The 27,323-nt window shown below is 42.7% G+C and overlaps 2 protein-coding genes across 2 annotated transcripts; one reads left to right on the top strand and one right to left on the bottom strand.

Moving 5' to 3' along the window:
* The first annotated feature begins 1,285 nt into the window (after positions 1-1,285).
* On the top strand, positions 1,286-2,242 carry LOC128122771 (olfactory receptor 1P1-like). The gene has a single exon (XM_052758489.1). The coding sequence runs from the start codon at positions 1,286-1,288 to the stop codon at positions 2,240-2,242; it is 957 nt and encodes a 318-aa protein (XP_052614449.1).
* A 19,014-nt stretch (positions 2,243-21,256) lies between these two features.
* Positions 21,257-22,433, bottom strand: LOC128122908 (olfactory receptor 3A1). The gene has a single exon (XM_052758749.1). It carries the CDS (start codon positions 22,202-22,204, stop codon positions 21,257-21,259), a length of 948 nt encoding a protein of 315 aa, XP_052614709.1. The 5' UTR covers positions 22,205-22,433.
* Between the last annotated feature and the right edge of the window lie 4,890 nt (positions 22,434-27,323).

Here is a 27,323-nt window from a genome sequence, read left to right as displayed (position 1 = left end):
TAACCAATGCATAGTTATTAAGGAGAAAGTGACAATGTTATACAATACATTCAGTGATCCTGCTTGGCAAAAACCTATTGCTTATTTTATGAAATGCAGAATTTTTAAAATAGATTTTTTTTTGTTACCAAAATTATCTAGTGAAGACATTTAACAATTTTTCCAGGTTGATGGGGAATTTTTATTTTCTAATTTTGTCACTGTCTTCTTTAAGTCCTGTAATTAATTTTTACTGAATTTTTGAGAGGTCATAAATTGAGTCGTTATTAGTTTTTTGAGATTGGGTTTAGTCTTATGCAGAATATCTTTGGTAAGTTACAAAGGAAATTGGAAGAGAAGTGTGTTCATTGGTAGAACTGAAATAGAGTGAACATGTACATATTCACATATATGTTTTATTAACTTATTTAGCATTTTACATCTTTCCATTTTTTTAAATGAGCTCTAACACAGCCCAAGCTGGACTCAAACTCACTATGTAGCAGAGGTCAGCCATTAACTGCTGATCTTTCTACCTCCATCTCCCATGAGCTAAAACCACAAGAGCTAAAACCACAAATGCCTCCGCCAGTTTTGCAATTCTAGACAGCAGAGGTCTAGATCTTTTTGATCTTCCTTTGTCTATTTCGCAGAATCTCTGAAGAATAGTCTGGATATCACAGGCCTTTACTAAGTAGTTTTCTTATTGATGAAACAAGATTTCTAGAAGAATGGAAAAAATGAACTGTCGTCTTCAAAATATTGAGTTTGAGACACGGATGGATCAGAACACATCAGATGAAAACAGCCACCCACAGATCCAAGAGTGCTTGCACTGGGCATGGCAGGTTCAATCCAAATGGTCTAAGATTTCAAAGTAGGTGCTTTTGTCCATATCTTGAGACTGAAAACTGACTGGAGCTAAGGATTATTACTGTGTTAATTATCTGGCACTGAACAAGGTGCAGGGTTGGCATTCAGTGCCTATAGAACACATGAAAGTGGGTGAAGAAATCTTTGTGGATCCTTAGAGCATAGCTAAGTAGAAATATAGTGTAAACAAAGAGACCTTGGCCAGAAGAAATGTAGAAAAGCATCTAAGAAGACTATTTTAATGGTCATCATTGAACCTTGCACAAAGTTCTGGAAGAGCATCTTGGGCAGGCTGCATTAAGTGTCCTATGCATGGACCAGATGGTTACTATCATTCTTCTCTAGAGCTCAGAGAAGGGTATGCCCAGCATTCATCTAGAGTGAAAAATCTCAGAAAGCAAGCTCAAGATTTTCCTCATTGACTTCTGTGCTCATGGCAAGAGAGAACCAGACCAGCAGCACCTTTGAGTTCCTCCTCTGGGGTCTCTCAGAACAGCCACAGCAGCAGCGATTCCTTTTCCTGATCTTCCTGTGGATGTACCTGGTCACCGTGACTGGGAATCTGCTCATTGTCCTGGCCATTATTACTGACACTCGACTCCACACTCCAATGTACTTCTTCCTTGCCAGCCTGTCCTGTGATGACGTCCTTTTCACCTCCACCACAGTACCCAAGGCCCTGGTGAACATCCACTCCCACAGCAGGACCATCTCCTATGCAGGATGCCTGGCCCAGCTCTACTTCTTCTTGACTTTTGGAGACATGGACATCTTCCTCCTGGCTACAATGGCCTATGACCGATTTGTGGCCATTTGTCACCCTCTCCACTACACAATGATCATGAGCCTCAGGCGCTGCTCACTCTTGGTGGCAGCCTGCTGGACCCTTACAAATGTTGTTGCCATGACACACACCTTCCTCATATTCCGGCTCTCCTTCTGCTCCAAGAAGGTCATTCCAGACTTCTTCTGTGACCTGGGACCCCTGATGAAGATCGCTTGCTCTGAAACCCGTATCAATGAGCTTGTGCTTCTCTACCTGGGGGGTGCAGTCATCTTAATCCCCTTCCTGCTCATCCTCGTGTCTTACATCCGCATTGTGTCAGCTATCCTCAGGGTCCCTTCTGCCCAAGGGAGGCGCAAGGCCTTTTCTACCTGTGGGTCCCATCTTGCTGTGGTGGCCCTGTTCTTTGGGACAGTGATAAGGGCTTATCTGTGCCCCTCATCATCTTCCTCCAACTCAGTGGTAGAGGACACAGCAGCTGCTGTCATGTACACAGTGGTGACCCCCCTACTGAATCCCTTCATTTACAGCCTGCGGAACAAAGACATGAAGGGAGCACTGGTCAGAATTCTCAGGGGCAAAGTCTCCTTCTCCTGGGGCCAGTGACTCCTGCAGAGAAACAGAAGGTGTCCTCATTCACTCTGCTGAGGATCTTCCAGAAATTTCTACCTCAAGTGTCCCCTTCTGAATCCTACATATGCTTTGTCACAGCTCTGCTCATTGACATCTCACCTCGAGTTTCTTAGATTTGAGGAAAGTAAAAATCTTTCCTTCATCTTTGATTTGTTATAAATTGCATCTTTGTTCATTTATTTATAATCTCATTCACCAGAATGATGATCTAGTCAGTGTCAGACAGCAAGACAATTCTTTCTATGGGGACAATATTCTGGAGCTGAAAATTCTTATTTTTTGCCCCAAAGAAAATGTACTGTTTGGACAATATCATTCATGAGTACAATGCACTTTGATCATATCCACTCTCCCTTCCCCATCAAACTTCTCCCATGAACCCTCACTTTCCATTATCAAACTCATGTCCCCTTCATCTAATGTATGCTCCTCACACATGTGCTCACATGAATCTATCTCCTACTGAATCAAACTCCTGTTCTCCACATACACATGGGTGTAGCTTGAATTCTGGGAAATGGGCAACCTGCCACAGAGCTTGTCTTAAGAAAACTGCTCTCCCTGTTCAGCAGCAGTTGGCTGCCTGTAGCTCCTAAACTGTGGGTGGGACCTGGGATGGTCTTGTGCAGGCAACTAGAGCTGTTGAAGGTTAATGAATGTAACACCCCTGTCAAGTCCGGATGATATTATTTTGCAGCAATCCTCCAGGTCCTCTGGCCTTACACTCTTTCCCTCCTCTCTTCCACTGTGATTCTTACCCTCTTGTGACCTTGTGTTTCATCGTCATTAGAGACACATTACTCCCGTTTGTCGTGACACTGGTGTAAACAAACCCATTGCAGAACCTGAGTGTGAAAGTATAGCTCATGTAGTTATGCACAACACAGAGCACTGATGGTAGTAATAAAAGACTGGGTGGTAACTGTGTATGTATTCACTATACCGTTCATCGTCATTTCAGAATAAACTCCTTCCACATGCAGAAGGTATGTGTTAAACAATGTTCTTTGTTCTTCTACCAGCAGATTCATATCTTGCATTTACAAAGTCTCTGGCCTAATAAAGAGAATATTGAATGATTGACCTACACCATTTATGTTTATGTCAGGACACTCTATGAAGTTCATGCAATGATTATATTGTCTGATGATCATTTTCAGAATCTGTCCTCAGTTTTGAAATATATGTGACTGTCCTTTTCTGTAACTTTCCTCAATAAGACCTGTCATTTGCAGCGTTCATAATTCTAAAAGTCTGTGTAGCCCTTTAAGGCAGAGGGAAAGTGATATATTTAATTAAATTCATATAACTATATAAATTATGTAATAATATAAATTCATTAAAGCAAATAAATTAATTTAAAATCTATAAAAAAAATTATTGAAGAATTTTTTTATTCATTTTACATACCAATCACAGATCCCCTCTCTTCCCCCTTCCTGCCCCTCTTGCCTTTCCCCACAACCCAGCCCCCATTCCTCCAACAAGGCAAGGCCTCCAATAGTGAATCAAAAGAGCCTGGTACATTCAGTAGAGCCAAGTCCCTCCCCCTGTATCAAGACTGTTCAAGGCATTACACCATAGGTAATGGGCTCCAAAAAGCCCGCTCATGCACCAGGGATGGATCCTGATCCTACTGCCAGGGGACCCCTTAAACATATCAAGCTACACAACTGTCTTGCTTATGTAGAGGGCCTAGTCCAGTCCCATGGAGGCTCCACAGCTGTTGGTTTAAAGTTCATGGGTTCCCACTAGTTGGTTTGGTTGTCTCTGTAGGTTTCCCTATGATGATCTTGATGCCTCTTGCTCATAGAATCCCTCTTCTCTCTCTTTGAATGGACTCCTGGAGCTCGGCCAGGTGCTTGGCTGTGGATCTCTACATCTGCTTCCATCAGTTACTAGATGAAGGCTCTATGATGGCAGTTAAGATACTCACTGATCTGATTACTGGGGTAAGCCAGTTTAGGCACACACTCCACTATTGCTGGGAACCTCCCCAGGACCCAGCCTCTCCCTATCCCCATGACATCTCCCTCTTTCATGGTTTCTCCCTCACAGCTCCCCCACTCTGTCTCTGCTCCAGCTCATCCATCCTGTTCTCTCATGTTCCCATCCTCCATTCCCCCCCTTCATACCCCCCCTTACCCCCAGTTTACTCATGGAGCTCTCCTCTATTTTCCCTTACCAGGGCAATCCATGTGTTCCTCTTATGTTCCTCCTTGTTAGCTAGCTTCTCAGGAGCTGTGGGTTGTAGTCTGGTTATCCTTTGATTTATATCTAGTATCCACTTTTGAGTGAGTGCTTACCATGTATGTCCTTCTGGGTTACCTCATTCAGGATGGTATTTTCTAGTTCCATCCATTTGCCTGAAAATTATATGATGCCATTGTTTTTTATTCTGAGTAGTACTCTAATGTGTATTTGTACCACATTTTCTTTATCTATTCTTCAGTTGAGGGGCATCTAGGTTGTTTCTAGGTTCTGGCTATTATGAATAATGCTGCTATGAACATTGTTGAGCATATGCCCTTGTGGTATGATTGAGCATTCCTTGGGTATATGCCCAAGAGTGGTATAGATGGATCTTGAGGAAGATTGATTCCCAATTTTCTGAGCAACTGCCATACTGATTTCCAAAGTGGCTGTACAAGTTTACACTCCCACCAACAGTGGAGGAGTGTTCCCCTTGCTCCACATCCTCTCCAACATAAGCTGTTATCAGTGTTATTGATCTTAGCCATTCTGACAAGTGTAAGGTGGTATCTCAGAGTCATTTTGATGTGCATTTCCTTGATGACTAAGGATGTTGAGAAATTCCTAAATGTCTTTTGGCCATTAGAGATTCTTCTGTTGAGAATTCTCTGTTTAGCTCTGTAGCCCATTTTTTAATTGAGTTGTTCAGTATTTTGATGTCTAGTTTCTTGAATTCTTTAGGTTTAATAATGTTTTTAATTAAAAATAAAAATAAAGGTTTAAAATTAGAAACAAAACTTGATAGATGAGGTCATGGAGAATGGGTTAATGATGAAAATATTGGCAAAGAAAGGCCAATCTCAGATGGCAAAGACTTTTCAACTTGAATGGAGCAAGTAAATTTTCCCTCTGAAAATAGAAAATTATAAAATAATTACTGCATTAAAGTTATGAACTATAAACATTTGTAGCTAATAAAGTAAAGCTTGCAACGGTACAAAAATCATCAATACCCTTGAAAGTAAAAATATTCGTGAATACTTTCAATGAGAAGATAAATAATATAATTTTAGTTAAATATCATGGGACATGTACTATATTTTAACTTTATTCCAGATTTTCTTTCTTATATTATAAATGTCTTTTTTATTTACTGTTGAGGAGCTGTTGGCTGTTGATAAACACTGGAGGAAGGAGCGTGAGTGTTCTCAAACAATGTGGCCCCTGATAAGCTGTACATGAGTCAGCTGATAGTCCTCTGTCTACTGACATACTGGTACCACTCATGGACTTAATTGGGTCTTCATTTGGATTCTCATTTTATGAAGCCTTGGCTGGCTGTACATGTCATGGTGTATATTTGGTTTTGTCACATACAATCCTTGGGACTCCAGTCACTGCCTGTGGTTGGTACAAATGTTGATGGATCACACAGCAATTTTGCTTCCTTGAGCTGAGCAGCACTCAGGACCTCAGATGGGGTGAGGAGGTCAGTGGTGATGCCATGATCCAGGTGGTGACTCCAGAAAGGCACAGTCAAGAGAACCTAAGGAGGTGTACAATCTGCTGTTTTGAACGATGCTTGTAGCATGAATTCTAATTGGTATTATTAATAAAAACCCTGAGCCACATATCAGGGTAAATGCTGAAATATTGGAGAGATAAAGGAGCAAGCCATGGCCACTGCTTACCTCTAGGAATCCTCAGACTGAAAGAGGGGTGAGCTCCTGTTTATTCCTGCCTTATATTCCTCTCTGCCCAGCCATATCACTTCCTGTTTCCACCTCCCTAGTGCTGGGATTAAAGGCATATACCTCCCAAGTGCTGGGATCAAAGGTGTGCCTCCACCACTTGGCTATGTTTCTCTTTTAAACTGGATCAATCTTGTGTAGCCCAGGGTGGCCTAAACTCCTGATCTTCCTGCTTCCTCCTCCCAAGTGCTGGGATTAAAGGTGTGTGCCACCACTGCCTGGCCTCTATGTCTAACTAGTGGCTAGCTCTGATCTCCAGGCAAGCCTTATTAGTTAGAATACAAACAAAATATCACCACAATCTTGTCTCTGTCACTCAGATCTAATTGTAGTTGCTGTTTCAGCCAACTTCTACCCTATAACATGGGGCCTGCATCTGTTGCTGGCATTAAAATGTATTCAGTCTTTCTCCTTCACAAATAGAGATAAAATACATACCATAATTCAGGGTTCCCTTAAAGACTGTGGCAAGTTATGAACTGTAGATTCAAGGGCTACCAAATAGGAAAATAGCCCCAGTACTGTAGACTATTCCAAGGCTGTAACCGAGGCTCATCACCCCCAACCCCCACTACTCTTTCTAGATTCCCTCACACTTCAGCATGTCAACTAGAATGAGTACCTTCAGCCATTCAGGGCCTGTGTACTTGGTGATTTGCATTTTTTGTCTTAGATTGACTGAAATAATTAACATTTATTTTTGTTCATGGAAATACTAAGAGGTATTCAAGTAAATGACCATGGATTTAGTTCATTGTATAGTATGTAGCAAGCATAAGTCTTCACAGGAATCAGTATCAAGTGCCCTAGTTAGAAAAGTGATGTCCATCCTTTCTCATTCTCTACTGAAAAAAGAGTAAAGAATGCCTAAAAATAAATCATATTTCTATTTTAATAGGTTTGCTAAAGGGAGTTTTTATACCTCATCTGAAGCATTATGATGATGGGAACAGTATAGTGTGATAAAAGTTTTAATGCAGAATATAAAGAGTTTTAATGGATAAAATGTAATACCTCATGTAACCATTTAAAGTTATTCAAAGCAATATACTTGAAAAACACTGTACATAAACCAACTATTCAAGTAACTCACAAGCAGAAAGGGAAAACAAACCAGAGAATCAGACAAAACAAATATGAACAAATATTGAAATAGCAGGTTTACCTCTGAACATTTTTATAATCACATTAAACATGTCTGGTCTAAGTATATCACCTGAAAGTTATTGGTAGAGTAGATTAAAAATAAATATACCTGAGAGACCCAGGCTTCAGCAGAATTGCAGCCATGGCAAAAAGACCTGAGCCTGAGCAGGATGCCCACCCAACTGCCCCTGACCTTTGCCCTATTTACAGAGAGAACCATGAACACCCCCCACAGAGAAGGGCCAATCAGAAACAGACAAGCAACTCCAAATGTCCTTTGCTGAGACTAATTGTTGCAACTCCCTAGACCCAAAATAGCCAATCAGCTCAGTCCTGATAGCCCTAACCAGGACTTGAGTCAGTCCCAAGTCTGTAACTAGGCAGTTTTGGAATCCCCTAAGACCCCATTGTCTAAACACTATAAAAGCCCTCACTCTGCTGCTCGAGGTCTCTCCTGCTCTGCTGCTCCATCAGATGGACAGAGAGGCGCGAGTTACCTCGTACTGAAGACTCTTTGTTTTTGCATTGGATTTGGTCTCCTGGTGGTCTTTTGGGGGTCTGGACTTTGGCCACAACATTCCCTATAGCAGGCTCACTAAAAGAAGCACTCTTCAGATATTTAAATTAAACACCTTGGTCAGGTTGAAAGTAAAATGATGGAGAAAGACACACAAACATTAGTGAAAAGAAGGAAATATGCCTCTTTATTGTGGCACTATTTATAGCAGTCAAGCTGTGGAATCTGCCTAGCCTCCAAAAGATGAATGTGTAAAGGAAATGTGGCCCTGATGCCATGCCTCTGTTTTCTCTGTATTCTCAGGCAGCTCCATGTTTCCAGAAACCAATTCTGGCTTAGCAAGAGATCAGAAAATGATATTTCATATTTCTTTGTGCGAGTCTGTGTCCTGGTTCTACGAGCCTTGTGAAGTGAGTCCCCACTGACTGGTGGGGCTCTGTGTCCCATTTTCATGGGCAAGGACAGGCTTCTTTCAGATGTCAACACAAGTAAAAATCGTAAGTCTATGAGTTACATTTATCTACTCCCAGTCATTTCTCTTCAGTGTCTGAGAGGATGCAATGACTAGAACAAAGATTTCCCTGCAACTTAGCAGCTCTAATAGTTCAGACTGAAAGCTTCATCATCCCCTCTTTGACAGGACTCATCTGATTGGCCCTCTCCTGTATATTTAACAGTGTTGATGTTTGTTGTGGAACAGTTTCCTCCAAGATTGAAACATCCCATCCCTTTCCTCAAGAAGGAAAGTAAACAACTCAAAATAGCTTCAGGAAATCCCTGAAACTGACCAGAATAAGTCTTGTCACACAGTTTACTTCCATGCCAGAGTAAGCAATAAAAGCTCAGACAAGCAAAGCCAAGCTGCAAAGAAGACTCTCTGGCCAGACCAGCTTCCTAGAAGAAGCAGAAACCAGTCCAGCTGCCTGTAAGAGCTTTAGACCAACTGAGACACCTGGAAAGAATACTATCCAACCTGTTGATCTGCTTGCAGGTTGTGCAGTGTGCTCTAGGTTCCCAGATTTTGTGAGCTGTCACCCATGCTAGGGTGGGCTTTGGTGATGCAGCTGTCTGTGAACATTTCTGCTCCCATAGGTAACCCCTCAACCACATTACTAAAAGGAACCCCAGTAACTCATTGGCTCACCAAGTTGGACTTTAGTGTGTGGTGATATTGTGTTCCCCAAAATATTGTGCACCTTAATAAACTTATCTGGGGTCAGAGAACAGAACAGTCACTAGATATAGAGGCCAGATAATGGTGGCACACACACACCTTTAATCCTAGCATTCCAGAGGCAGAGATCCACCTAGATCTCTGTGAGTTCAAGGCTACACTGGAAACAGCCAGGCGTAGTAACAAGAGCCTTTAATCCCAGGAAGTGATGGCAGAAAGCAGAAAGGTATTTAAGGCGTGAGGACAAGGAACTAGAGCTGGTTAACCTTTCAGGCTGTGAGCAGCAGTTCAGCTGAGATTCATTCTGGATGAGGACTGAGAAGCTTCCAGTCTGAGGAAACAGGATCAGCTGAGGAATTGGCGAGGTGAGGAAGCTATGGTTTGTTCTGCTTCTCTGATCTTCCAGTGTTGACCCCAATACCTGGCTTCTGGTTTGTTTTTATTAATAAGAACTTTTAAAATTCATGTTACGTTAGTGGTACCTGTACCTCGGTCTGTCCTTGGCTCCTTATCTGGAATGAGTAGACATGGGATGAGAAGATGTGTGTGTTGCATCTCCCAGGAAAAGTCTTGTCACACAGTGCTGGTTCCCTGGTTTTATTCATTCATTTTGGCCTGGTATGCTAATTCCACCATTTAATTTCCATTTATTGAAGGAAAAACAGTAAAAGTAGAATTGATACTAAGTTGCATTTGAAATAATGAAAGGTTGAAAAGGGGACCAGAAAATACAGAGGCTGGTATTTTCTGGTATTTACCCTAGTAAAACTTTGATAAAGGCCACTGTCTTTCTTAGGAAGCTTTCCTGATATTTTGGGGGAGTCCTGGTTTTGCTTTTGCTCCTGAAACACACTCCACTGTAGCACGAATTTTAAAAGGTTTTATTAATAAAAACAAAACCCAAAGCCAGGTATTGGGGTGAATGCTGAAAGATCAGAGAAACAGAATAAGCCACATCCAACCTCACCTTGCCAACTTCTCAGCCAATCCTGTTTCCTCAGACTGAAAGCCTCTGAGTCCTCATCCAGAATGAATCTCAGCTGAACTGCTGCTAAAAGCTTAAAAAGGCTCTAGTTCCTGGTCCTCATGCCTTATATACCTTTCTGCTTCCTGCTGTCATTTTCTGGTGAAAGGGAAAAATCAGTAGCCATCTTGAGAGACGCTTCCCCTTCCCCTCCTCCAAAGGTAAATGCTGACTAGCAGTTTTAGAAGTGACCAGAAGTTGAACTTATAAGGCTGGGACAATAAATCTATGTATCCTACACTTGACAAAACAAGATATGGGGAGTAATGGGCTCAACTGACCAGAAGTTGAACTCAGAGGAGAGTAGGACTGGAACAATAGATCTGAATGTATATATCCTGGGTTCAAAAAAAGCAGGACATAGGGAGTAAAAATGTATGTCTCTGTAGATACCCTGAATCCTGTTAGCAATCAGTAACCTCATGCTTATAGTTCAGCCAGTAACTTCAAAGAACTATCTCACCCCTAACCCCCTCATCCAATCCCAAGCTGCATGTAATCCTTTCCTATATAAACCCCTTAAAGTGAGTGCTCGGGGCTGTTCTCCTCCACCCACTGTGACGGACGTTGGATAAGCTTGCTTGTTTTGTTAATAAAAACCTCTGTGTGCTTGCATCAGATATTGGCTCTGTGGTTATCTTGTTTGGGGGTCTTGCGACCTGGGCACAACACTGGGATTAATGGCCTGTGTCACCATGCCTGGCTGTTTCCAGTGTAGCTTTGAACTCACAGAGATCTGAATGGATCTCTGCCTCTGGAACGCTAGGATTAAAAGAGTGTGCTACCACTGCATAACCTCTATGTTTAATATAGTGGCTGTTCTTTTCTCTGACCCCCAGGTAAGTTTATTAGGATGCACAATATATCAACCACACTCCACCCTCAGCTTTAAATACTCCACTGATTTCTTGTTGTAGTTTGAACAAAAACCAGATTCCAAATCCTTGTTTACCAAAATGGTAAATGAGCTCAAAGGTTGGTACATGGACTTCCTATACTTCCTGCCTGGCTACTGGCCAATCAGCATTTTATTTATACAGAGGGATATCCACAGCACCCGAGAGCAGGTAGAAGACACCTATTAGCATGGACCGTAGACCAGGCAAAAAGCACTTAGTAACAGACAGGAATTGCAATGCAGGGAGTGTCTAGCTTGGTTTCACATTAAAATTATGTAGGAGCTGCAGTAGAGACCTGATGTGTAAACTTTCCCAGGAGCCACGGAAGGTGAGACCCAGGCTATAGTGTTTTTCAGAAGTCCCCATCTCTGTTGTTTCAGGATTCCCCTGAATGGTTCTACCAGCCACCCATTTTTTCTTGCCATCTCCTCAACTTTAAGGCATGTGTCTGCCTCATATTTCTTTGACTGATAGTCCTGAACAGAGAAGAGAAGATAATTTAAAAGAGGATGAGATGAAAACATATCTTACAAATTGTAGTGGTCTGTACTTGCAGCTTCGACTCCTGATGCTCTGTTGAGCTAGAGTCCCGTTCCCCACGAGAAGTTTTAAGAAGAAAACACAAATGCTCAGGCCTTTCACCAAGAAGTCTGAGTGAATTGATGGTGCCAGGGAAGGGATCTTGGGAGATGGTTCATATGTCCAGGTAGGATGGAGGATCTCTGGTATATTTGTAACCTGGGAGCTGATATTATGACCTTGTGTTGTGCCCAGAGTCCGAACCACCAGAGACCACCGAGAGACCAAATCCAATGCAAAAACAGAGAGTCTTTACTGCGAGGTAACGCGGGCCTCTCCACTCATCTGGTGCAGCAGCAGAGCAGGAGAGTCCCCGAGTAGCAATGGGGCAGGGCTTTTATGGGAAGTAAAGCAAGGAGAGTCTGGGGGGCTATGGAGAGCATAGGAACAGATTCAGAATTGGTGGACCTCTCCACCAGAGGTGCTGTCCTTAGCTTAATTGGTCAGTTGCAGCTACAGGAAAGTTATTATCTCTTGCAGTGGTTGCTATGGTTACTACATTTTTTATCTTTATCAGGAGCCTGCTAGTTGTAACTTTTATTTGGCTTCTTTTACCACATGGGGACATCTGGTGGTTTATTTTTGTTTGTTTGTTTTTTAGTAACTAAAACTAGGCCCAGAGTCGGAGGCTCAAGGGCACATCTTGCTGAGCCAGGGGCCTATATCCTGTTGAGTCTTTTCCACAGCCTGTCATGGCTGTGGAATGGCCAAGGCAGGGGTTGGGCAAGAGCCTGGGTCTCTCATCTTGGTCTTCTCCTCTTTTCTTCTTTACAGAATATGAAGGCCACCATCCCTTCCAGGCTATCCAGAGCTTCCCTAGAGGTCTCTCCCTTTGTTCACAGTGAATGTAATAACTCAAGGGACCTGGGTCAGTTGTTTTTTCCAAGGCCCAGTTTACTAAGATCTCTGCCCCCTTATTACCTATGTTGACTGATATCTGGCTTCAACCAGACCCTTAGGAAGTATGTCCAGTCTGATAGCCAATCAGGGTCCTACTCGGCCAAAAGCTGGAACTGTTCTTGCTATTTTCAGTCAGACAGACCCCTGACACAGCAGACAGACCCCTGACACTGACAGACCCCAGACTCAGGTGGGCACCCCAGAAACCCGGACTCCAGACTAGTCGATGCAATCAGCAAGAGGCTTTTATTGATCATTTGCGCAAACGGGCCCCCTGCACTATTCAGTGAGAGGAGCCCCGAACAGCAATTGCAGGCATCTTTAAAGGCAAAACCCACAAAATTAGCATAGCATTTGGGGCAATACATAATTGACTAGTTTGAAGATCAGCACCGGGGAGGGGGAGTGCAGCTATGGGGACTTTCCATGGGGGCTGCCTTTCTTCCTAGAATAGCCACAGGATGTTCTGCTAGACCCAGATAATGTCACAAGGTTATTCTGCTGAGGCTATAGGATGCTACAAGAAATGTCACAAGAATGTTCTGCTGAGGCTGACAGTTTGGGGGCCTGGGACTGGTACTCGTTCCTCTTTCTCATGTTTAACTCTTTCATCACCACAACCACAGTTGTTGACCAGATTCACAAGCCAATCATAAAATGATTCCTGTTCGGTAAGGGTCTGTAGCCAATCTCTTCAAAATACACTTAAACACAGCTGGAATTCCCCTAAGCAGGCTTAAAAGGGGATGACTTACCCTCCCCCAGGGTCAAAGCCAGCATGCCCCTTTGGCAGGCCCCAGAATGCTGCTTTCTCTCAAGAATAAAGCTGCTTTCTACAATTGCATATCAGATGTCTTCTGTTCATTTGGAGCTATTTAAGGACCCTACAGTGACTACATGTCCAGAAGTTTCAAATAGGTAGTGTGCATCTCATTGGAACCCTTCTGTAAGAGGCAATGTCCAAGAAGAAGCTATCATAGCAACCAGTGCCCCATGGCCAGTGAAAGACTACCTTAGCAACCAGCCTTCCAATGAAGGCTTGTAGTGCAGACAGCACATAGGAAAGGGCTTGGGTGCAGTCATCTCCCAGATGTTCTCAAAACTCCTATGACACATGATTTAGGAGGAGGTAGAAATATCCTCGGGTGTTAACATTAACAAAGTGGATGCTTGAATGACTTTCAGGTTGACAACTGATAACCAACAGCAGCTCCTTACAGATGGTGGAGAACAGTTAACTCCTTCTGTTTCCATAGGGTTCCCTTTTGTTTTCTTTCTTGTTTCCTTTTCTTTTATCCTCTCAGATTCATTTCAGCATTAGGTCATGACCTCAGGTTTCCTACCTTCTTCTGTATACTGTTTCGGTGGTCCTAATGGCTTCTCCCAACTCTGCATATCCACACAATCTAACACTTGACACAAGAAGGAATCCCTCCTTGAAACCTTCCCATCTGAACAGCTTACCTCTGCTGCCAACCTCTCCTAAATGCCCATTACACAGAACTGCTTGGAGCTTGTTCCTTCTAGCTGAGTTGAGGACAGAACATGCTTGATTGATCCTTCAAAAAGCAAGCTTGTGGTTAAAACATGCATAGGGTTCTTAAGAAAGAGAAAGCATCAGTGTGAGCTAGGCAGGCCCTGGAAGACTTTCTGAGCACACTGAAACTTGGACTTTCTGAGCACACTGAAACTTGGACTAGACTCCTGTGAATTCCATAACTTAAGGGAGATGGAGGATGAGTTCCAGGGACATGGTGGGTACAGGGGCTCTTTTATGTTCGTGAGACCATTTGGTCTGTAGCAATCTACATGCCAACAAAATCCACAGACTGCCTCCAGACAAAGTCTGTATTGGGAAAGACTCTCCTTACAGATAATGTAGAAAAGTAAAAAGATGGGCTCCTGCCACACTGCAAACATGCAGCTTACAGAATGCCACTGGGATTCTGAAATGACTTTTGATTCCCCTGAGCTGCCTTGAGAGTATCGCAGGCTCACCTGAGCCCCACTAGGAGCCCTCCTGTGACACTCCTCTGAGCAGTGACAGTTCCCCCTTGGAATGCCCAGTGATGAAAGTCCTTTCTTACTCTTAGGGTGAAAAGTTCAACAAGGGAAGCTTTCAGGATGTCTGATGCACAGGAAGTAGGTCTGGGCAGTGGACTAGCCTCAGCATGCTCTTCAACACCACAGAGAATAGATTTCATAAGAAAGAAGAGTCAGGAGAAAGGAGACCAGGAAAGGAGCCAGGGTCTCTGAGCCACTGTCCTGCCTCTTCCCTTAAGTGGATTCTCCCTTCCAGGGGCATTGCTACACCGTGTATGATGCCAAGTTTGAGGTGATGTGGACAGAAGTCCCTTCTCTGTTTTATAAGAGCTGTGGAAGGACCTGTAAGCATATCCATCTAGACTGTGCATTGAACCAGTTGCTGTGAAATGGCACACAAGAGGCCTTGGAGAGTTTGAGACAAGGAGATATGCCATGCGGGCAGCGGCCAAGGGGGCACGGCAGAAAGTTACTCACACCATGCAGGCACAGCATCCACGTGGAAAGTTTTACTATTAAAGGGGAAGGGGAGAGGGAAGAGAAAGAAAGAGGGAGGAAGAGAGGGAAAGGGAGAGAGAGAGAGAGAGAGAGAGAGAGAGAGAGAGAGAGAGAGAGAAGGAGAGAAAGGAAAGCAGAGATGTATGCAGCCTCTTGAAGAGAGAGAGGAAGAAGAAGAAGATGGAGGGGTTTTTTCCTCCTAAAAGGAGGCTTTACATAAGATGACATCAGGACACTGTACGGGTCCTAACATCAGTGAGACTTCACCAAAGAGATTGAGGAGCTGCACACACTCTGCTATTCAACCAGAGAGGGGGGGTTGGGCTGCATGATTGGGGTATAAGTGAAGAGGAAGCAAGCTGATACCTCCTTTGTCAAGGCAATGTCATGCTCTGGGGACTCAGAAGTTGGCCCTCCAATAAAAAGTAGAAGGATTAGGGGAGAGGTGGAAAAGGAAATATCTCAGCCCTTAACACAGCCACGATGTCTCATACTCTCTGCCATTTAGGTTTTCTCATGCAGATTGAGTTAGGGCAGATGATTCCAGTCCAACTGAACAGTGGGGCCACTGAGGCCCAGATGATGTGACTGTGTCTTTTTTTTCTTTTTCTTTTTCTTTTTCTTTCTTTTTTTTTTTTTTTTTTTGGTTTTTCAAGACAGGGTTTCTCTGTGTAGCTTTGCGCCTTTCCTGGATCTCACTCTGAGGACCAGGCTGGCCTCGAACTCACAGAGATCCATCTGCCTCTGCCTCCCGAGTGCTGGAATTAAAGGCATGCGGCACCACTGCCTGGCGTGACTGTCTTTATTGGTTACCCTGGAAGCAAGAGATAGAGTTGGGGACTAGAAGGAGCCTTCCCAAGGAGATGTCCTCTTTCCCAGATGTCAGCCCAGGGCCTTTGAGCAGGAAGGTGCCCACATTCAGACTTAACTTGAACCTGAGAGCAAGAAGAGGTCCTTGGAGGGAGGCAGGAGTAGAGGGAAGACTTCTTCAGTCTCAGCTCTCTAGTGAGTCCACAAGAATGTAGTGCTTTCCCCAGGGAGCTCATTAGAGCAGACCACTGGGAGGGTGGCCTGGGATCTGAACATGATTCTGGAAGTGGTGGGTTGTCCTGGAAGAGGTAGCAGGGATCAACAGGAAGGCAATGTGTTGATGCCTCAGGGAGGGATAACGTTTATACATAAGAGATAGAAGATTTGGGTTTCCCATTCTGTGTGGTCCAGCAATAACCTGTCTAACAGCTCTGAAGTCATTAGTGTAGAAGAAAAGGCAACATGATGATGGAACTTGTTGGCAATGAGGGTTGGGGGATGTGGCAACAAGTCAAGGAATGTCAGGAGCCAGAAGAACAGGAGACATGGAATAGTTTCTCCCCTCGAGCCTCCAGGAAGAACCATCCTACTCTTGCCTTTACACTAGTTTTATTGGACTTATTCCAGACATTTGCCTCCAGAAAGATGACATTATAGACTTCTGTGGTTTTAAGGCATTCAGTTTATAGAAACGTGTTTCAGCAGCAGTAAGGAATTGATTCAGTATCTAAGCATCTTGTCCAGACTTGAGAATTCCTCCATTTCCTGGAGAAAATGTGAGCACAAGTTCTGTCCAAGGAGTGGGACTAGATGTCATGACACAGAGAGATTTATATGATATGGAAAAAGTTTCACCACTGCAGAACTGGATCTCCTTGTGAAGATGCTTGGAGTTGGGCCTAATGAATCACTGAGATGTGTGTAGAAGCTCAGGCAGAATGATGGTAGACACATTAGAGGAGCACCCAGGAAGGAACCAGAAGGATCATTGCTTAGGTTTCCTGGGAAGCTCCAGAGGACATTCCTGTAGTGAAGAAATAGGCTGAAGGCTGATGGGAACAGAATCTTCAAGAAGCTCAACGTTGTGGCCTTGTAGCTTTAATTTGCTTTCCTCTGAAGGCTGATGGTATTGCATATCTATCCTGTATTTGTTTATCTTCCTTTGTAAAGTATTGGCCTCTTTTGTCTATCTGAACCCCATCTTTTGGCTTCTGCTAGAATATATGAGATACAAAGTTTCCCTCTGGCATCTCTGAGTTGTGGAATTCCTACAGGGTTTGTTTGTTTTCCTAGTATATGTTGGTTGTCAGGAAAATGTACCTGGCAAAAGTCTCTCTTCAATGACAGCTCTGATCTTACACAGTATTTTGCCTTTTGTTGTTTATCACACACATTTTAGGGATGACAAAATATACATTTTATTGAGATGTGACACTTGTAATCAGTTGAGATAAAAGTTAGACTACACACAAAAATAAGCGCTAAATACATCAAATTCTGGGCTTGAGGGGAACCAGGAAGTCGTAAGAGATACTAGAGACAGATACAACATTGATACAATGTCTAAATGGAAAATTCCTTTTATTATGAGACTGACACACAACAAAGATGATAACTTTGATGAAAATGTGAAACTCAATCTGGACTTTGGAGGCTCTAAAAGATAAAGACAGATGGGACTGGGGAATCGTGTATAGAGTACATGGCAAATGTGCCATCTTGGAACATTAACAGTGTCTTCCAATCACGGCAAATGTTATACAGTGTATGTGGGTATTAAAACATACTAGCCCATGTATATGTACAATTTTCACTTACCAGATAAGTTTCATTTAATTAGTAATGAAGGAAATAAATTTTAAAAGGTAATCAAACTAACCAAAAGGGCAACCACCCACTCCCCAAAAACCTGATGTCTAGTCCAAGGGAACCCCAACTCCCCAAAAGGCAGTAGACAGCCCCTAAATAACAGTCTTAATTCAGCTCAAGTTAGACTATACAAGGAGCAGCATTCCTCAAGAGCCTGTGAAATGGGTTTCTGCTTGCCAGACAGGACGTTTTTCCTTACATGTCAAAGCCCATGCTAGTTCCATACACCTTTGGTTCCTATTCACATATACCTGTTATGCATCAAAGTCCACACTGTCATCCTGGCCCTTCTCACCTCCTCCTCTACCATAAACTCTCAGCTGCTCCACTTCCCTACCCTCAGCTACTTGTCCTCCTTATAACCCACATGGTTTTTCCATGCCCCCCTTCTCAAGACATGTCCCTGTTCATGCTGCTTTTTGTTTGTTTGTTTGTTTTTGTTTTTGTTTTTCAATCCAGGGTTTCTCTGTGTAGTTTTGGTACCTGTCCTGGATCTCACTCTGTTGACCAGGCTGGCCTTGAACTCACAGAGATCTGCCTGGCTCTGCCTCCCAAGTGCTGGGATTAAAGGCGTATGCCACCACTGCTCAGCTTCATGCTGTTTATTTTTCTCTCTGCTTTGAACTCTTTCAGATGCCTCTGGCTGTTCTCTCTCTAACCTACAATAAACCCTCCCCCTAACCATAGAGTGGTCAATTTGATTGTTACTTTACTGTGCCTCACTTACACCAGAACGACAGTTTGCTGAAAAGAAATGAAAATAACAAATATATCAATATCTATCCCTCCTTCTATTATAGATAACTAGTCACATTAATAAAGGAATTCAACTTAAAGAACACCACAATGCTGTACTTAATTGTTACAGACAATAGATACAGTTATAATATCCAGTGATATCAAAGATGTGCAGTAACAAGCATTCTCACACAGTGCCAATCAAGATGTAAAATGCTGCACATTTTTTGGCAAAAAGAAAGACAGAATACTTACCAAAGTTTAAATTTGTCTTTGTATTTCCTTTAGCACACATGCACATGCACCCACACTTATACATTACTTGTAGGAATGTAACCAGTGGGGATAATTGCATATGTATAGAAACACAGATAAATATTAATCTCAGAATTATTAACACTTACAAAATCAAATAATATAAATGAGTTGATGAAGTAGACCACTGTTAATACATAAAGTGGAATATTTTATAGCTATCAAAGTGGATATGATATGCTGGTAGATTGATTTACATAGTTATATAATATAAAAGATGAAAGTTAGTTGCAAAGCAGTGTGGTGTTTTGAATGTGAGTGTGAGTGGGTGTGTGGGGCACTGTAGCAGCTCTGGTGTTGAAAGGCAATGGTGACATTCTGCACCATTAGAGCATTTAAAACATGATGTATTTCAGGGCTAATGACAACTTTAAATTGTGAAGAGATTTCTAGTTTGGAATAAAAATAAACAAGACATCAATTTCAAAAGAAAAGGAAGCTTCTAAATTGTTCAAGAGACCCTGTGATCTTTTTGGGTAAACAAAAAAGTGGGGACACTACCCGAAGTGCTTCTTTGTGATACTGATGTCAGTTCCTCTGTTTCACCTAGTGAGGGTTCCATGACAAGTCACTGGGCTAGTCACCCCTTGAAGCAAGGTGTGGATGGCCAGGTGATGGGAAAGCCTGAGGCTCTGAGGTCTTGGGGTCAAACAAGCTGTGTTTTGCTGCAGTTTTAGATCCTGGTGGTGAGAAGTGAAGGTGAAGAAGTGGCCGTTCCCTGCACTAGTAGAATGAGAATCTTTCTAGATACGTAGACTAAGAGAACCAGACAACATTAGTGGTGAGAGAGCCTTGATGACTGCTTTGTCCCTCCTGCCAAATACAAGTCAAGAAAGGGTCAAGAATTTGCTTGAGGTCAAGAACATCATGGATAGCAGAGGATATGAGGTGAGAATGCTTGATGCTTCCCAGACCCTTGCAGGAAGTTTGTATCCTGAAGGTTGTCTGATGAGTCAGAAAAGATCAGGAAAGACCCATCTTTCCACCTGTCTTTTGACATTAGTAGGCATGAATCAAAACGCAGGACTGTAAACCAGGTGTTAATCACGATCTTTGTTGGATTCATACCCAACATCCCTTCATCCCTGCTGTCTTTGTTCATCTGGGAGACATTCTTCCTGACTTTATTGGTGCCTCTCTGGCTAGAGAAATGGCACAGGAGCCCCCCAGGGACTCTACCACACTCAGCAAAACTTGAGATGTTGTTTTCTTAGGACAGAGAATGGACAACAAAAACAGCTTCAGGGCTGTCAAGAACTGGTTATTGCTGGACCTCACAGAATGGGAAGCACAAATCATCCACCTCTGACATATAAACTTATCCCTCTCAAATCTTTTAACAGCCTCTTGCTATCTTACCATTTGTTTGCATCCTTTCCCATCTGCTATTCTATCCCTGTAGCCCATGTCACCTTCACTAATGCTTCTGTTATTTCTTCTCAACCGCTGTACTTGATCTTCTATCCTGACTTCTCTATCATTTAGTCATGTTTTCTCACAAATGCTCTACCTCCAATATTGCTTTTGTCCCTCTTCCATACCCTTTCTTTCCATCTCTATCTTAGCCCATCCCTTCACTCTGTCTACCCACATCAAATACCATGCAGAAGTTAAGCCACAAATTCAGGTCAAAAGAGAGTGCTAGAGAAATGGTCTGTAGAAATATCAACTAGACAGCAACACTGTCAAGAGCAAGTTATTAGTCTACAAAACATGAGGAGGAAGATGCATCTAAGTGATGACTGGATTGATAGCTGGTGAACAGAAAACGGGATGTAAGAACACTCTAGGTTACAGCCAGTCTCTTTCACTGACAGGGTGAGGAATCACAGTGCACTCTGCATTCACACATGGGTTTACATCTTGGAGGTTTATGGAGAAGAGTAAGAATTTAGAGAGGAATTTAATGTTGAATAATGGGGGGGTTAAAATTCTTAAATGTTTAGATTATAAATTCTTATCTTTCAAAAATTTAGAAACATGCAAGAATGGTAATTGAGGGAAACTCATTTTGCATTGTAACTTTTCTTACACGTGAGTGGAGTTTTAATATTTACAATCAGGTCTGTGAACTACATCCAGATACCAAGATCTCTAGAATTACTAGGGAATATGAAATCACAGAGAGAGCTCCCTCCCCATTTCCTCTGAATCTTATAAGAATTTTGTAAGAGGAAAGAACTTTTCCCTTCTAGGCTTAGGTTGCATAGACAGACCAACTATTCCAGAAATTGAAGAGTAAATATGACTCCTGAGGAGGATGCTTTCTGAAACACTCTGGGAACTCCAGCTCAAGGGAAGTTACAGTGACTAAAGGTGGAACTCCTCAAAGGGCAGACCTGGGAGAGATTATATAGATATGATCTATACCTGGGTACGACCTCTTTCAGGGACAATAGATATTATCCATTATTTTAGGCTTTGAGATGGAAAGAGTTCTGAACATTTGTTGTAGTGTTTGATGCTATAAGACACTCACATACCTGGGTTTAGTTTTGAAAGAAATAGAAGGAAGGAGCCTTAAGACACCCTTAAACTGCTGACCGCCTCCCTGTGAATACCCTCCAGAGAGCAGCCTGTACATCAGGGTTCCTGAGGCTGTAGATGAGTGGGTTAAGCATGGGGTTGATGACAGTGTTGAAAATCCCAATAGCTTTATCCTTATCTGACAGTTTGATAGAACCAAGTCTCATATAGTTAAAGATGCCTGCACCATAGAATATGGCAACCACAGTCAGGTGGGAGCTGCACGTGGAGAAGGCTTTCTTCCTGCCTTCAGCAGAGCGGATTCGCAGAACTGCAGCTGCCACATGGATGTAGGAGGTGAAAATGAGTGTCATGGGGGTTCCTGCCATTATGAAACCCACTGCAAAGAGCAGCAGCTCATTGAGCTGGGTGCTGGAGCAGGACAGCTGGAAGAGCTGGGGCAGGTCACAGTAGAAGTGATTGATCACATTGGGGCCACAGAAGTTGAGTGTGGATATGGCCACAGTGTGGGTCAGTGCATTGCTGAAGGCACAAGCCCAGGACGTGGCCACCAAGATCCTCTGGACTGTGTGGTTCATGCGGGTGCTATAGTTGAGTGGCCGGCAGATGGCCAGGAACCGGTCATAAGCCATGGCTGTCAACAGAAAGCAGTCAACCCCAACCAGCAGATGGAAGAAGAAGAGCTGCGTGAGGCAGTCTCCATATGGAATTGTATGCTTGTGGGACAAGATCCGAACCAACATGCAGGGAATAGTGACACTGATGCACCCCACATCCATCACTGACAGGTTCCCCAGGAAAAAGTACATGGGAGTGTGGAGTTTGGGTTCCACCAAGACAGCTGCCAGGATGCTAAGGTTGCCCACAACTGTGGCCATGTAAGCCAAGAGGAAGAGTATGAAGACAACTGGCCACAGCTCTGGTGTCTCCACCAAACCCAGCAGGATGAATTCAGTAACAGTTGTTCCATTGGCTCTAGGCTTTGACTGCATGAGTTCCTCTAAAGAAACAACCAAGCAGGAAAACAATCAGCTCTCTCAATGAATTGGGGAAATTTAAATCACAGCTGCCGGAAAACTTACCAATTAGAAACTTAAAGGGGGAACTTATATCACTCCTTCCCTTCCCTTTCCTCCCTCCAAATGATGTAATTTTATAATAAAGTCAAAATAGACAAGAAGTCATTTAAGAAGTGTAACCTGTTGTTGTTGAGGAACTGGGGTTGACTGAGCGTCAGTGTATTTGTAACATGTATCAAAGTTTGTATGTTGGAAAAAATTGTTTATCTGCAAAAATAAAAGAACTATCAAGACAATAGGAGTTAAAAATTTAAGAAGTCCCTATTTGCTCAAAATACATTCACTATTGTGTTTTCCCTAAGAAGCGAAATTCTCATGGTATAAAGTTATAAGATTGAAGCAGGTTGTGTGTGTGTGCGTGTGTGTGTGTGTGTGTGTGTAAGAGAGAGAAAGAGTGTATGTGAGCAAGAGAGGGAGAGAGTATGTGTGTGTGAGAGAGAGGAAGATTGTGTGTGAGAGAGAGGAGAGAGTTGTGTGTGTGTGTGTAAGAGAGAGTGTGAGAGAGAGAGAAAGAGATAATGACAGAGAGAGAGAGAGAGAGAGAGAGAGAGAGAGAGAGAGAAATCTCAATCTCACCAGTGGCTTTAACTAACGTGGCATTTACTTCCTTGCTTGTTCCAGCTTTCCAAATTGTCTACAGTTGACACAGAGTTTTAAATGCTAGTGTGCCACACCTGGAGCTGGTCATGTAAACCTACCAAATACCACACTACAGTGAACTAATGGAGCAAAAGAGAAACAGCTCTTTCTCTGCAGCAGCCAATGCCTGCGATGTGGACAGTTTTCTTGGGACATTCTCTGGTAACACTTCCAGATGAGCTGCTGGTAAGCTTGCTCTAGGCTAGGCCTATTCTAAGGACTTTACTTGTAGTAGTTAATTAACTCCTTCAGCATCACTGTAGAATGAGTACTATTTTATTCCTTGTTCACATCAAGAAAAACATGAGCATGCATAATGCAGGAGTCATGGGCAGGGCAGGTTTAGCCCTCCAGAGCCCCTGCTCTTAATTACTAACACTTCAGTGAATCCCAGGATCTCAAGGGCTCAAGGTCTTGCCTTCCTGAAATTCTTCCTGAAGCTCTCTGTGAACCACTCCTATGACTCAGAGTTCCACTCATAAAACCTGTGGCTGGGCTTTTGTGGACTCCAGGTCTTGCCTTAGAGGCAAGTAGTTGAAGTTCAAGTGAGTGCTTTAGTGGGTCATAGCCACAGCAGCTTTTCATCTTGACTTCTTGCATCCTCCTCATTCCTTCTGACAGTTTCTCTGCATAGAATGCTCTTGCAGTGTCCTATGGCCACATCTCCATGATTGGTGCAAATGATGCTCTTTCCTGACCGGTTCCTGCCCATTCCAGAGTGAATCTTGTGTCTTCACAATCCTAATGTACTTTGATTATATTCTACATGTTGCTAACCTATAAAAATCACTTAACTATTTACCCAATCACTCTAGTTTAATTCAAGGGAAGAATCCATATCTTATTTCTCTTTGGGACCTATATGAACAGATCCACTGTATCTGTGCACCACTTCACAAATAAATGCATGGCTGCACCAGTTGATAAAAAAAGGATCATCTGTGACTAGCAAGAATTATCAAAAGATTTTTAAGGGATAAATATGAATTTGGAAAAGCTAGACTTTGAAAGGAGAGTGGATAGAGTTGAGTGAGAAGCACATCTTTTCCTGCAGGTGAAATGATGATCAGAAATACCTTTTAATATAAACTTTACAAATCATTTTTACAGTCAGAACAAGTATTCCTTAAAAAATAAAACCCAGTCATGCCATGGCACAGAACACTAGCTGTTGTCTTGATCTCCACTAAGAAGAAAATAACTATGTATGAAGTCACCTAAGACCACCATCCAGAAGTCTGTGGTTGATGGGATTTTGAGAGGACCATCGCTGGTGAGGACCATTGCTGGTGAGGATCATCGCTGGTGAGGATCATCGCTGGTGAGGACCATTGCTGGTGAGGACCACCACTGGTGAGGACCATTGCTGACACTGAACCAGCTCTTTCCCTCACTTGCAGAAGACTTGTCATCTGGAGCAAGTATCTTTTTTTTTATTTTTGAGACACTGATCAACATATCTGTTAAGCCAGGAAGGTCAACTAGCTAAGAAACAGCTGAAATCCCTTTCTGGTGACTTAAGGGCAGAGCAAGGGCCATGAAAACTCACCAGTGATGGCTCAGGACCAATGTGGTTTTGTGGAAAATGATGTGAAACACAAAATCTCCTTCTGCTTCAATGAAAACAATAAGGAGCTATATAGAGAGAGGGGGGGAGAAAGAGAGAGAGAAACAAGACAAAGAGAGACTGAGGCATCTCTGTCCTGGGATTTTCCATCATAGTATCAGCCTCTTGGGACTTCACAATTAGTGCCTAGAAATGGGAGGAGGGTATGCATACAGGCAAGGTCAGGTCAAAGATACAAGCCCTAATAAACACCACAGTGGTGAGGCAATGGAGCGTCACATCACAGGGGGATCCAGAGTTTTCCTGTGTCTTTGTTCTCACCCTCATATTGTCTACAGGCATGCAGAGGAGATGGACACAAACTCAGTTTAGCAGACAGGGTATGCAGGGCTGCCTGCTGCCCCAGATTCACTCAGGGAATTAGAGGTGGCACCAGGACTGAATGGGGTCCTTAGGCTAAGAAAACAGCTCCTTTTCGTGCCTGCTACAAACAGGTTTGACACGACCAACCAAGCAAGGCTGACTTCTAAGCTTGTGGATGAGGAGAGAATCGTCTTTGGGTCTGAGGATGACAGGGAAACTGAAGAAAGGAGGTGAATCAGAAGAGGCCCGTGGCAACCAAACCAAATCCTCAAGGATAAAATGTGTTCCCAAGAACCTTGTTAGTGAGGGCCACGGGGGACTACGTCTTGGGATTCCTGTAATGATCCTGGGAAAGGCCTTGGAAGCGCTGTGCTAGGAAAAACAGGAAATGTGGGGGTGCAAAGTTGTTTTCTCTTGTGGGTTTCAGGCCAGGCCCTTCGATGCTGAGAGCCTCAGTGATACAGATGATGGAAGAGGGAATTAGAGCAGCTGTGCAACGCAATCTTCAAACTCTTCAGCCCTCTCAACAACTGATTAGCTGCCCGAACCCCTGGTGCAGTGCACACTCTGAGGGATGGACAGACTTGTGCTCCATTTCTTAGTAAACGTTTATCCCTCTTGGGCTTCAACTTTCTTATCTGTGAAACGCCCCTGATTTTCTTTCTTAGGTTTTCTGTGAGAATTAAACTCTATAATATACACAGAGTTCTTTTTAGTGGATGGCCAATATTTTTATTAACTTAAGATCAATGGATAATATTTACTATATGCTTGCTATATTCATATATAAAGTACTTTACATGGGGTTGATTGAGTTCCAATCAGTCCTTCCAATGATTCTGTCATGTACCTATATCCCTCACATTTTATGGATTAATAAATTGAATTTCAAAATTATTCAGTCATTTTCTTATAGCCACACAGGAATTTGAGGATGAAAGGATTAAATATGCATTTCTTCCATTCTTAGGAACATAGTCTCCACACCTATGCTATGGGGCACCCTCTCTATCTCCTTCTAAAAGACCCATTGACCACACAGTGGACTTTTAGATCTATTTTTGTATGTAGCATTAGCTTTTCTGTTTATCTCATTTAACATTTATTTTTTAGAATTTCATACACAATACTATAATTACATCATTCCCACTGCAACTTCCCCTCCTTAAACTCTCCCATGCCCTTCTATTCCTTCTCAAGTTCATGACCCCTTTTAAAATTATTATTATTGTATGTATATATAAATACAACCTACTGGTCCCATTTAGTGTTGCTTGTATATATGTGTATTTAGGGCTGACCACTTACGATTGGATCATTTAGGGGCTCATCCCTGTGGAAGACTGATTTTCTTCCTCTCTTAGAAGCCATTAATTGCCTATAGCTCTTTGTCTAGGTTTAGGGCCTTGTGAGATTTCCCTCAGCCATGTTGGGATGTCAACGGTATTGTCACTGCGTGGGTCTTGTTTGTTTAGACAAACATACTGTAAATATTTCATTGGTGTAACTCCCTGTCATCTGTAGAAGACACTACCTCACAGCAGACAGCCTGGTCCTATAGCTCTTACAGTTTTTCTGATCTTCTTCCTCGATATTACTTGAGCCTAGATGTAGGAGTTGCATTGTAGATGTATCAGTTGGAGATTGGTACTCTACAGTTAGTTGTTCTCTGCATTTGACCATTTGTAGATTTCTATAACGGTCTCTGTCTGCTGCAAAGAGAAGCTTCTTTGATGAGGGGTGAAAACTAAAGGTATTTATGGCTCTGAGGATAAGGATGTAGAATACAGTTGGTAATTCTACTGATTTAGGAATCAGGCAGTAGTAGTCTGTCCTCTAGAGTCTGTGACTTCACCAGCCATGAGTAGTTGGCTAGGTTCATAGTACTAGACATGAATTCCCTCCTACTAAGTGGATCTTAAATACAATTACACAGTTATTGGTTCCCTCCAAGACATAGGTGCCACTATTGTACTCTTGAGTATATCATGTCATTCTGTTCATTGTTGGGGTTCATACGCTTTACAGCTGGATAGGACTATTGATTACTTCCTCCCTTGGCAGCTTGCATAGCACCTTTGGATACTATTGGTAGTTCTGATATTTGTGATGACTATTGATGTCTATGTAGGATAAACAGGAGATGAGCCCAAGACATCTTAATCCCAATAATAGCAACCTGTGATCCATGCTTATTAGCCTGGTTCATAATGTTAAATCATAATTTTAGCTTCTACTTTCACACAATTCTATTAAACCTGCCACCTACTCTCTTCATGAAAAAGTACAAACCTGTTATGTGGGAAGCTGACGTCTCAATATTGATATTAGATTCTTGGCCCCTGTCCTCATTATTTTTCTGTCACTGTGACAAACACCATGACCAAGGTAACATATTTTACAAAAGCATCTGATTGGGCCTTACTGTTACAGAGGATTAGAGTCCATGATCATCATGGCAAG

Source organism: Peromyscus californicus, unplaced genomic scaffold (genome assembly GCF_007827085.1).
Source record: "Peromyscus californicus insignis strain IS unplaced genomic scaffold, ASM782708v3 Scaffold_3__1_contigs__length_106647218, whole genome shotgun sequence".
Lineage (NCBI taxonomy): Eukaryota > Metazoa > Chordata > Mammalia > Rodentia > Cricetidae > Peromyscus > Peromyscus californicus.
This window is presented reverse-complemented; position numbering and strand designations above follow the sequence as displayed.

Excerpts from the sequence above, each read along its gene's own strand:
- LOC128122771 (XM_052758489.1), top strand. The coding sequence starts at position 1,286 with ATGGCAAGAGAGAACCAGACCAGCAGCACCTTTGAGTTCCTCCTCTGG.
- LOC128122908 (XM_052758749.1), bottom strand. The coding sequence starts at position 22,204 with ATGCAGTCAAAGCCTAGAGCCAATGGAACAACTGTTACTGAATTCATC.